The sequence below is a fragment of the Pinus tabuliformis genome, chromosome 6 (genome assembly GCF_031772625.1).
Source record: "Pinus tabuliformis cultivar Carrire ecotype Pingquan chromosome 6, CPIR1, whole genome shotgun sequence".
In the NCBI taxonomy this organism is placed as follows: Eukaryota; Viridiplantae; Streptophyta; class Pinopsida; order Pinales; family Pinaceae; genus Pinus; species Pinus tabuliformis.
Window position 1 is genome coordinate 824,165,738 of NC_142292.1, and position 12,933 is coordinate 824,178,670.

Below are 12,933 nucleotides of genomic sequence, written 5' to 3' on the forward strand. Positions count from 1 at the left end.
TCGACGAGAAGAGTGCGTCTAGATGTTGTTTTAGTCTTGGATCTGCCATGATATCTTGGATGAGCAGGAAGCAAAAGTCCATAGCATTAAGTACCGCCAAGGCTTAGTACATTTCCGCTAGCATGGCTAGTTGTGAAGTAGTTTGGTTGAGGAAGCTCTTTGGAGAGCTATTTAAGTAAGTCCTAGACACTATAGTGATATATTGCGACAGCAAGAATGGGATCCCGTATTTCATGACAAGTCCAAGCACATAGAGATTCAATATCATTACATTCAAGACATGGTGTGAAGAGGAGCAGTTAAACTCCATCATATATTTTGACAGATGAGAAGATTGTCGAAAGGGAGGTTCTTGGTCTTCAGAGAGCAACTTGGACTGATGGATGTGACCCCTCCTGATAAGGGGCATCACTGATCGAGAACATTGAGCTGACTCTTCCCCCCTGTCTGAGCTCTCGGGTGAATAATTGAGATAGAGGGCTCTTGGAGTTGAAGGATCTCTGGACAATAGGGTCGTAGATGTTGCTCCCCTATCTATTATCCATAGGGTTGGAGATGTTGCTCCCCTATCTTGGTCTTTGCAGAGTATACCCTAGTTGGCATCATACCCACAAGCTGGGCTTGTTGGGATTACCACTCCCCGTTTGGCCAACGGGTTGAGAGTGTACTTGGCGGTGTACAACCCAAGCTGATTATGATGTAGGTGTTCTACCACATGACTCTTGAGGGTGATTGTTGGGAAGATCAATGTGCAATAGGATGGGTCGAGATGTGCTCCCTTATATCACCTATTGCTCGATATAGGGTTCAAGATGCTTTTCTCCCACATGAAATTCCGGGTTGAGATGTGCTCCCCGATGTAGATTCAGGTTGAGACGTGCTCCCTGATATTGTTTTTGGATTGAGAGGTGCTCTTCGACATTATAGAAGGTGGTAGCTAATGCTAACTGATTCTTCTTCCTTAGATTCGAGAATGTTTCAGCAGATAGAGTTGAGTAGAGATGGGACATGACGACAGGATACACATGATTATTACATGATGTAGTTGGAATTTCTCCCTAGCTGAGAGGGAGTGTTAATTTGGCAGCTTAGTGACAAATTCCAACCATGGGACTAGATTCCTCTTTTCAAGAGGACCAATTTTGACTATTGAAGCACTCAATTTGGACAAGGGAAAGTGTACTTATGAAGAAAATCCCACATATGCACATTTGGACAGGTCGACCCTAATAGGAAATTGGTCACCCTTGGAAGCCTATAAATACAAGTGACCTCAAGCTCATTTGGACATCACCAAGCATCATCTTCTTCTCTTCTTCATTGATTGGTTTGCACAGGTCTGAGGTTGGGTCGAGGAAAGAGGTTCGCACAGGTCCGAAATTACAAGGTCTGAAGCTCGCACATGTTTTAGGGTTTTGGTTTCCGATCGCAGGCTCATCAAATACCGCTATAACCGCAGGCTAACAGTGTCAAGGGCATGGTTGGAAGGGTTCAACTTGATGTACTGTCATTCCTTCGTGCAATTGGTCTCTAGGGCTAAATTTTGACATCTGACCACAGTTGACCGCAGACAGGAAAAGTTGTCTTTGATATATATTGATGCTGGGAACATATTTCTGAATGTTGTTGGGTTAATTTTGCTGGATGATTTTGTATTGGGCTCATTGTACTCTCTGCTGAACATTTTATGACAATCTAATAAAAGAAGAATTTTCAAAGGGTTTTCCCCCTTGTGGGGTTTTTCCCTGGTCTTTGACCAAATCTGGTGTCTCTTGTTGATGTTTTGATTGTCTCCTTTGTCATTGCATTTACTGTTCTATCTTCAATTACTATTGATGATTGGAAATATTAATTGTTATTGAAAAGATTGTTAATTGAATAATTGAATTGGGCTAAAAGTAATTGAAACAACAGAGTAGTGTGAAAATTTAACAGCCAATCAAGCCTGCGTTAGGGTGCACCCATGTATCACTACTAGATAGTTCTCAACATGGCAGTCTTGCAAAATAAATAGTTTCACATTTCTAGAGGCAATTCATGTTTCTTGTTGCAAATGGTCTCAGAAGTAAAGAAGTCCACTTATTCTCAAAATGCTCAGATTGATGAGGGGATGGCATGTTACAAATGGCTAAAGTTCAACAGGTACAACAAGCTTCTAGGTGGCAAAAAAGGGGCAACATTGGTTAGTTTTTTGCATGCATTAGGTCAAATTTGGACTATAGGAAAAGAGGAACTATACACGTCTTTGTTTTCCCAAGTTCCTATGGGCAATCCAATAGATGGGTGTGATGATGTGTCAGGGGCAACGATGATGTGGCAACTGTGTGGAAAATTGAAGCTAGATCCAAATGAAATCAAGGCAAATCTCAACAAACCCTAGTTACAAAAGGATCAAATTCCTCAAGGCCTTGGAAAACCAAGTATACGATGGCCAAATTGAGTTGTACTAGCCATTTGCATTGAGGTACTATGGAACAAGAAGTTGATGAGTGGACACTTTTTCTGTAGTTGCAAGGTCAAGAGGTTCCTGCTTCAATGAAATTGAATTCTTCTTCAATCAAGTCGAGTTGTAGTATGGACCAAGTGGAACTTCATGTAGCTGTTAGAGTGGAACATTGAGCTTCCTAGGTGGATGTTGGGTATTTTTGGGACATCTCCAACTTCTGGGCCAAGTGCAAAGGGAACATTGAGTTTGCAAGTGTCATGAGTTAAGTTGAGCCCCTTGTGGGCAAACTATTGACGTAAATGTAATGTTTTATAAAACATGTGGATGACAAATATAAATTTATTTTCCTAGAAGAAGAGTCAATGAGTTTTTTATAAAAGGCTAGCCTTGCCTCTAGATGATTGTTGTTGATTTGCGAGATCACTATATGGCATAATAAAGCATTTATTGTGCAAACCTTTGTGTACAAGCATTGTGTGGTTTGGCTTTTCCTATTTTACATTTTCTTGATCATTATTGTAATTGGGGTTTAATATATATTTTTTTTCACACAAAGTAAGATTACACAACAATTGGAAGAACAATCTGTTGAGGGGCTACATAAGCACGTGGAAAGGGTGGACTAGGCGCCAATTTGCTTCATTCTTTTATTGCAAGTGGGTTGCTTGGATGAAGGTTGGACCAATCTTCTAAGAGGAAGGAAAAATTTGGAGGAGGGTAGTATTCACTAAACGGTTGATTCAAAGATTTGAGACACCATGCTAGCTCTCTCTCCTAGTTGGATGTGAAGGTGTGAAAGAGTTTTAAGACATAAGTGGGGTCGATATTCTCTACTTGAGACCAAGCCCAATTCATTGTCCAAGATACTAGATCGACCTAAGTGCAATTTGTGGTTAACAACTTGGCATCTTGAGGTAAATTGTTGTGGTACAAGGTAAGACATCTTCAACGACCATTTATATATTAAAAACCAAAATCCTTTTTAATTTTCTGTTTTAGCTTAGCATAATTAACCAGTTGATTTTTCAAGTTTTATATCTTCAATAGCTAGTCTTTACACCTTGGGGTTGTGAGTTATAAAGTTAAATCTTAGCCGAGGATGAGTATACCAAGCCTTGAGCTTTTAGCACTTTGAGCTAAAAGGCCATGAGAAGCTTAAAGAGGTTGAATCTTCAGGAAATGTATGCCAAGTCAAGAACACACATGGAGACAAGACTAAGAGGCTGACATTCCAAAACAAGAAGCAATGGGTTCAAAGATAAGGAGAAGAGTTTCAAGTGGGTCATCTAGTCCTTGTCGATAACAATCCCATTCCATTTAGGGTTCATGGAAAAGTAGGAATTGGATAATTTTATATTGTTAAACTTGATGTTGAACTTCCACCCACTCCGGTAGGAGGCAACCACCATACTTTGTTTAATGGAACCTGATATGTATCCTAGATAAGTAGTTGCATTGCATATTGTGTGAGCATCCTACTTATTGCATTTTTCATGCTGTTGTAGATTAAATTGTATTTAGTTAGCTTTTTCTTTTCAAAATGGATTTTCGTTTATTACATAAACGCACAGGTGACGATCAGTATCCCGTACACATACTAGCAAACAAGTTGATTTGAGTATGCAGGTAACAAGTCTGTCAGCCTAGGGATTGCTAAGGTTCTCATGAACCTCAAGTTGGAGCCAGATGTTACCCACCAAAATGAGTAACCCCGTAGGAGAGAATTTTTTCTCTTATCTTGGACAACTAGCTAGCCAACAACCTTACACATTGCTCAGTGATGATGATATGCCACATTCCTCCCCATCTGTACTAGTTATGCACCTCTCACCATCTGACATTTCTCTTGAATGAATGTGGGATACCACTTAGCAAGTACTTTAACCTTTTTGCAATCATGTGCTTTTACTTAATGTTTTGGGCACTCTAAGATGGATAGAGGGGTGATCTGGATGATTGACTGATCTTCACTGTAATCTTTTTCTCTCACCTTACCTAGGGGGTTAGTCTTTGGCCCTAGGCCAATGGGATCTTGGTATGTTGCTCTTTGACATAAAAGAATTGTTCCCTAATCCAACTAAAAAGTACCTTGCTTAAGCCATTCACATACATCACCTTGAACCAATTGACTTGGAACATCTTTTAGGTGATATGTACTGGGAAGGCTCTTGTGTGGTGGATTTCACTAAATAGCAGGAGCTGGAATTCTAAAGTGACAGTGGAAACCACCTCATTGTTGTATCTCAGTCTAGTTCTTGCTTTGTTAGTCCTCTCACAAAGCCTGCTAGATTTTGAGGCAACAGGGATCTCTTAAAAAATCAAACCCTTGTTTTTGATTTATATGGCTGCTGAAGCTGGTTGAAAATCCCCTTGGGTGACTTCTTAAGGCCACCACAAGGGAATATGCTTCCAACCTTATGATGAATTTACCTTTCCCCTTTTTTGGCCCCATTAAAGAAGTCAAATCTTTTCTCCTTGGTAAATCCAATATGTTTGTTTCTTTCTTGTAGGTAGAGCCTCAGTCATGAGATCTATCGTATACATAAATTATAACAAATATAGTTTTTTCATGCTATGGTAGTTGGTAAATTTTGTAGCTGGCCTCCCAAGTTCCTGGTATGCTTTTTCTGTTTTTTTTGTTCAATTAAAATATATATAATTTTAACGTCAAATGTTTGCCACATCTTGGTGATTGTATCATACCTGACCATTGTCTCTGGAACATGACATTTCCAGGCTGCATACAACATCGGAGGTCACTCTGTTAGTGCCAATACCATAGAGCATTCCATTTTATGTTGCAAGACATATCGTCCTGCACAGGTACCTTTAATCTAATATTCATTAATCTGCCACATAAGTCTTTTATTTTATTTTATTTTTGCTGGAGACACATGGATATAAATTCCAGATTCATTCTCATTTTGCATTTTGAATCTTACTAAGTTGCTGTTTCTGAAGTGGCTTGAGACACTCCTTTCCACTGGAGCTAGGATTAAAGCAGGAGAAGTAAGACGTACTTTTGGGCGGAGATATGGTCTTGAAGATCCTGAGCCTCTTGTTTTTTTTGCTCTTTGTGGTGGAGCTCATTCAGATCCCGCGGTATGTGATCTTTGCCACCAACATAGAATTTTTCTTATTGTGTTTGTGATGATTCAATTTTTAATGCGTGGATATTAAATGTTTTAGAGGCTCCTGTAAAAGACTTTTACCATTTTTGGTAACATGGTACACTTGATATATAGGTGCTGTCAGGTTCAGACTTAAGGCTTTCACAACACGGGATGCATGTGTCATTCTTTTCTTCTTTTCATTATGTCTTTGATAAATGTTTCATATTATTAGAGATTTGCTGCTAGACTATGTTTTTGAGACTATCCTTGAATGTTGTGGGTGACACTTCAGCTAGACTACTCACTTCAATTGTGGGACCTGCATTTTAGGCATAGCATCCATTTTAATGAAACTGTGAAATGCAACTGAATTCTGTACTTATTTTTAGGTTCGTATCTACACTGCCAAGAATGTGCATGATGAGCTTGAAACAGCTAAAAGGGAGTTCCTTCAGGCAAGTATTGGCATTCAGAGTCACAAGAAAGTCTTTCTACCAAAGATTCTTGAACGATATGCGAAGGAGTCATCGATCAGCTTAGTAAATTTGCTTCATTGGGTGTCTGAAAATGTAGACAAGCAGCTTCAAAATGCTATCATAAAGTCTATTGAAAGAAATCCCCAAAAGAAGTCAGCCCAGTGCATTGAATGGTTGCAATATAATGGCAGTTTCCGTTACATCTTTACAAGGGATTTAGCTCTAGGGTTGGCATAATATTTTCTCTTCCAGGCTTTTCACACCAACACTGGATTTATCTCTGCTGGGTATTCACCAATGCTGTGGATTGTGTGCATGGGAGATCTCCCATTATGATCTTATGGTCTGGATTGCCAACCTCTGTTGAAGTGTTGCAACAAGAACTCCATATTTCCCCAGTGAAATTCACGTTTTACCTTACCTTGGATGATTTTCCAGTATAATGTGAACTAATATTAGCCAACAAGTGATGGCAGCCGTTATCTTATGCACAGAACAGAAGGTTCTGCAATCTATCTATGAGGAATTCCTTCTTTTTGACCGCTAGACATAATTTTGCAGCCTTAATTGGGCTACATTGTTGAGATAGTAAGGTGTACGTGTACACTCTTATTTGCTGTGTAGCGTTTGCCTTTGTATATTTTACAGAATGATCATGTTTTTCATCATCTGGGAGAGAGACCAAGGTTTCATCAGCAATCTTCTCAAAGCAAAATTGCAAGGTATAATTTTATTCATAACTATTTTAGCTTGTGTAACCAGAGATACGGGCTTTTCCTTGATGTATTTAAAGTTTGAACATATTTGATAGGGCTACCGATCAATTGATCTGTCGATATTTATTTGTCTGGCTATTTAAAAACGCAACAGTGGTCTAACCTTTGCAGTATTGGCTGTGTTTGCAGTATGGACAATTTATGGATATATGCTCAAGTGTCGTTTAATTCAGACATGTTTCGAGTGAAACTGGAGTTCATTACTGTACATACAGAGTGAAATGTCAGGTGGAGTGTGTACAAATTTCGTAGGGTTTATGGTGAATCTTAAGTGCCGCACAACTGTGACAGACATTACTTGTCATCTGAGTTAATGGTATTTTGGTCGTTGCCTCCAATATCAATATTAGAAGCACCTAATAATTCTACATGATTATGGGCTTTTTATTATGCGAATCGTGACTGTCATTTAAAATATAAACGCAATGTTTCCCTTAAATTTTTTATCAAAGCTAATCCATCTATCATGTTTATATAATCACAGATTTGGGTTGATTTCGTAAATCCCATCACATCTGCAAGTCTAATTGAAAATATATTAAGGAATGCATAGCTATCGAATAGTATACATAATAAATTTCCTCTGGAGGCCTCTATTTATACGACCTTACATTTAAAACTAGAAATGTCCCAAATTTGCAATTCTTCTATTCTTTAAGAGATGTTTGAGTCGCTATTGTGTTGATTCACTCAATTTTAATAGGCAAAGCAACCTGCTGCTCCATATTGTCATGAGAGGGGAGCTGGGAGGCAAGAAGATCTATTCATTACTAGCAGTAGAAAATTGCTTGACATAGGTTAAAGTTTAGATTGGGTTTGCCACAGATTGTTACGAATTAATATACTGGATTATTGCATTGTGATGAGCTTGGTGAACTTATAGAACACTACGAATTTCTGCAGCTAGGATTAAAGAGATGTTTGATAATACACTTTTGTACTGCCAAATCAGATAAACAGGTTACTTCGAGTAGGGTGTGTTTTTTCATATTTTGTTACATGGAGTTATTTTAAAGCAATGAGCTTGCTGAGGCTGTATTTTAGTAAATTCTTATTGGATGAGCTATGAGAGCAGAGTTATGGCGAAGGAAAAATATTAGGAGTATGCCATTTGATTCGGTGTCTTCATATTCTCAAGCGAAGCAATTGATTTATTGGGTTAGTTACGTGTTTCTACAGGACATAAAAAATTAGAAATGTTTGCAAACATGATCCTTCTTTTGTTGGATGAAATTGAACCAATAGTGTGGCATTTATTTCATTCATAGTTGATAACAGCGCCAGAGTAGTAAGCTCCTTGCAATAATATTTACTTTACATACTTCTGCCGGCAATGTGTGAGAGGCATCTGTTGGGTGGGCAACTAGCGTTAGTAGATTTCACATTGGCAGTCTAGCATAATGTCACACACAGGGGAGAGTTACTGCTTATACTGGCAATATAGCATTTTGATTCTATAATAAAAAAAATTACTTATATGATAGGTAAGCCGAACTTTGAAGGGCATTTAAATCCTCAAACAGGGTTCAGATGTTGCCGCAATGACTGAAAATCCAATAGACACGTGACTAAATTGTGAAATGTGCAAATTAACCTGAATTTGTATGGTCCTTTACTTGAAAATTTTAAAGCAGTTGAATTTGATACTTTCAACTAGGCTCACTAACGGCCATACACCCCAAACTCTAAACACAGAGAATCCATATTTGAGAACATGAGCAGTTTAATTCTTTCTCAATGCATTCACTAATGATGTCTAAATTATTTAAAAGTTATTTTGGTTGTTTGGGCAGACTTGTATATGGACACTGTACAAGTGAATATATATCCAGATAGTTGAAGGTTTTTAATGATGAACTTGACTAAAAGGTGTAACATCAGAAGTAGTATTGTTAAAGAAATAAATCCTTTTGGTGTAATAAGTCATTTGGATATCTTAATGGTTGATAACATGCATCTTTAAATTTAGATATAAATTTAACATGTTGCAGTAACATGCGTCTTTTAATCAAGATATAAACTTGACATGTTTAGATAATATTTATCTTTAAATCAGTATATAAACACAATACTTTTCACATTTCCTGGCAGAGATGAAGGAGAAGTTTAAGAGCCATCATGCAACGTAGTTATTGGTGGCCCTATGCAAGCTACCTTCTTAAGAAATTATGTGGGATTTTGAAATATAAAGTAACCCCCCAGTCCCTCCCATGGATGGATTGCCTTGAGCTACTCCATGAAAGGAAGCCCATGGAGAACTATGAAGAATTTGAATGGCCGGTCTGGATTTGCAGATAGGCTTAAGAAACAGAGGAGGAAAAGCACGAAAGGTTTTGAATTGTTATTCAAAGAGGAAATGGAGGCCAGTCCTCAAGAATTGTGTGGTTTTGGCTGATCCACATACCCCAAACCACAATGAGAGGAAGGGCCTTCAATTTTTTTTGGGCGATGAGAATTTAACCTTATATTTAGGGCATCTTCTATGGATACACCTTCCTACATAAGATGCACCCAGTGACTTTTGAATTTCCTTCCAAACTTCTTTAGAGAAGATCAATCTAGGAATAAGTGAAATTGTTTTACATTCTTTGCAACAAACACTGTAGTCCCCATGTACAATGAGAAATCTCTTCTATAGAACATCCCAAATTTGTGTGTCATTATGAAGTAATAATCACATGAATCAGTCCCTAGGTACAAAGAAAGATCTCCTCTATAGAACATTATGAAGTAATAATCAGATGAATAATCTGGTTTTTGGAGGTCATTTAAGCTTCCATATTTTAACCCCACCAGAGGGTCAAACTTGTTTAGTGTTCTTGGGCAAAAGTAGTGTAATTGATTTTGAGAACATACCCCCTAGAGGGGTTGGGGAACCATATCATTTGATTTGTTTGATTTATTGGGGCCGCAAATGAGTTTTTGAAGGCTTTGATATAGGAGTCACAGAGGGGAATGAAATCCCCTTCGAGATCAAGTTCTCTACTAGAGAGCCAACGACTTTGACTTGTGAGGAAATATTATCTCATGATGGAATGAAATCCCCTTCGAGATCAAGTTCTCTACTAGAGAGCCAATGAGTTTGATTTTGAGAACATACCCCCTAGAGGGGTTGGGGAACCATATCATTTGATTTGTTTGATTTATTGGGGCCGCAAATGAGTTTTTGAAGGCTTTGATACAGGAGTCACAGAGGGGAATGAAATCCCCTTCGAGATCAAGTTCTCTACTGGAGAGCCAACGAGTTTGACTTGTGAGGAAATATTATCTCATGATGTAATTGAAGAAAAAGAAGCCATCTATGTTGGGCCATTGTATGAGTGGGTTAGGGAGATGGCGATTATTTCGACACTTGATCCATGCATTCTTCTCGTTGAGAAATCTAGGGTAGCTAGATTAGGTGATTTCTCTTACGATGATAACTATTTATGATGCATTTTTACTTGGTTAACTTCTTCTTTCCTTTATTATTATTAGTGTTCTCTATTATCAAACAACTACAAATAATAAAGAATAGTGAGATAGTAGGACAAGATGTAGCCAATCAGCTAGGTCTAAAACCTCTCCAACTGAGAGGAAAACCCATCAAAATTCTTCTCTTCTTATAGAACTTCAATTGATGAATTCTAAGACCTATAACCCTTGATCAAGATCCTCCAAGACCAAGTCAACTTTTTCCTTCTTGAAAGACTTCCAACAACTTCGACCCTAGCAACAATTCTACAACTTCGACTTTCATGCAGCGTCAACAACTTCAACGTCGCAGCTTCACAACTTCGACATTGTAGCTTCAGAAAATGATGTAGCTTCACAACTTCGATGCAGGTTAGGAATTTTGTCTTGCCCAGTAACTATAGAAACCCTAACAAAAGAGAGAGAGAGAGGCCCAAAACTTCAAACTTGTTCTTTTCTTTCTTCGTCCTTGTCCAACTTCTATCTTGTGGAGATCGAACTTGTTTGAATGAATGTCTAAATGAGGTTGAATTCCTTCTTATTTATAGGCTTGTGAGGGGTACAAATTGCTTTCACGCTAACTTGTCTCTTCATGTAGGCCAATTTAATCTTTGTGCCATGACGAGGTCTTGGAGGGTCATTCGACTCTATTTTGACTAATAATTTTTTCATTACAATATGTAACATGCCCAAATGGGTCTTCAATACATCACAATGACTCAATTGACTTTATAACAAACCTAGAAGCACTCAATGGGTGCTTGACCTAAAAATAAATTTCCCTTGAGCATGAAACCCATGTCTCAAGAACACAAATAATAAATTTATTTTTCTCTTTTCATTAAATACATAAAATCACGATTACATATGTCATTATGAAGACCAAACCTAGTTACATATTTCAACGCTCCCTCTTAACTAGGGAGGTATTCATAATCCATATAAGGTACTTGGACATTCTCAATCTGAAGAATTTTCATAAAAAGAGTCGAATTAGTAACCCTTCTGTATAGCATCATATCATCCAACATTTTCACATAGCAAGGCCTTGACTAACAACTCTATTTCTCCACAAGATCAGAGCACAATGCTGGCGAGACCAATGGTTTATAGATACACTCATCATTGTCTCTCTCCGAACATACCTTACTTGGGTTCTCTCAAAGTATGTTCCACCAAGACTATTCTTATCTTGGATTCCTAGTCCTCAAAGAATATCAGTGCTCTATGACTACTATTTTAGATGCCCTACTACATCTTTAAAAAGTATCAGATGCCAAATGTTTATCTAATCCTCCATTCTATCTTCCCAGGTGGAGACAAGAATGATGTGTCCATCTCTCCTCATGGCCTTCACTAAGACTTATGGTTGTTAGTCCTGGTCTAGTGCATGACACATGAAGTAGAGAACCATATATATCACACCCCCTTATCCAGGGATGACCAATCCATTCCATAAAAGGAATGTACCTAAGCTCCCTCTTAATCAGGGACTTGCTTCCAGCAGCTCTCTAGGTGGATATCATGGGACAACCAAATGATTTTAGGACTACCTCTTTTGATGACATGAGTTTATTGTTTGTTATGGAGCCTACATATTTTGGGACTTCTTCATAGGGCATCGACCATCCATCACTTTCATTCGTGAATCATGTTAGCCATGTCATCCTTTATTTCATTGGAAAGTGATCCACGAGTCCATATCTGGTCTTTCCTTGATACCTTGCTACCTTCTTTACATCATGTTTCCTTTAGCATCTTTCATCCTACCACATGAGTATCAGTGGTATATGGCATCTACAACTCTTCCTTTGGTAGCCTTGCATTAGCCCATCCATATATTGTTCAAAAATAAAGAATGAACATTAAATCTAACTTACCTTTGTGATGGTCTTTTCATCATGACATTTGCTTCTTGTCACATCAACATCTTGCAAACGTATTGACACATCTCTAAGATATACAATGTCAAGGGTCTCCTTCTTTTTCAGACTTTATACGAGTCTTCACACTTTTCCATGGAGATGTCACAATCAATCCTTCTAGTCATCAGATGCTTATTTCCTTTTATGTGACCATAGTTGCATCATTCATGATCTCTCACTTTCTTCACATATTGCTTCTCAAGAACTTCCATTCATAGTTCTTTCATTTTTGTCAACCACTTCATATTCCATATGAGGACTTATGTTGATTTCATCTAATCAATATGCAAACCATGCCTTTATGCATCCTTCCAAAGGAGGAGATCCTTTTTGCATGTGGTGGAGCTTTTATCTACGCTATTTGCAACTATATGACATGACTCAATGTTATCAAATACAAGCATACATACCTCATCTCTTCCTTTTAGTCATCGAGACTTCCTTCAGAAGCTTTTTCCATGATTGAAAGTATTTCAATCATCTTGACCTCCTTCACTTCTTCGTCATCATACCATCATCCTGCGAATCCCATACAAGGTGGAATTCTCAGCGAGACAATTGCTTCGAATAGGTGATTCTTTCGATGAAGATTCCAACAGAGGATCTTAATCATCCTTATCCTGCAAATGCTTCCTTTTGAATAATGTATAATGATCTCTATACTAGATGACTTTCTTCTTCCTATAAGTATTACTTATGATTCTACTAAGGTTACCTAGAGCTACATCCTTATGTAGACTGATA

The 12,933-nt window shown here is 38.0% G+C and overlaps 1 protein-coding gene across 1 annotated transcript in view; it reads left to right on the forward strand.

The window, feature by feature from the left end:
- The window catches only part of LOC149261365 (electron transporter, putative (Protein of unknown function, DUF547)), a 101,157-nt gene extending 93,865 nt beyond the window's left edge, over window positions 1-7,292 (forward strand). Inside the window, exons 10-13 of the mRNA XM_089422044.1 lie at window positions 5,183-5,269; window positions 5,408-5,548; window positions 5,949-6,757; window positions 6,941-7,292. Coding sequence (XP_089278170.1) covers window positions 5,183-5,269; window positions 5,408-5,548; window positions 5,949-6,272 — 552 coding nt within the window. The 3' untranslated portion in view covers window positions 6,273-6,757; window positions 6,941-7,292. The remainder of the gene's footprint in view (window positions 1-5,182; window positions 5,270-5,407; window positions 5,549-5,948; window positions 6,758-6,940) is intronic.
- The last annotated feature ends 5,641 nt before the right edge of the window (window positions 7,293-12,933 follow it).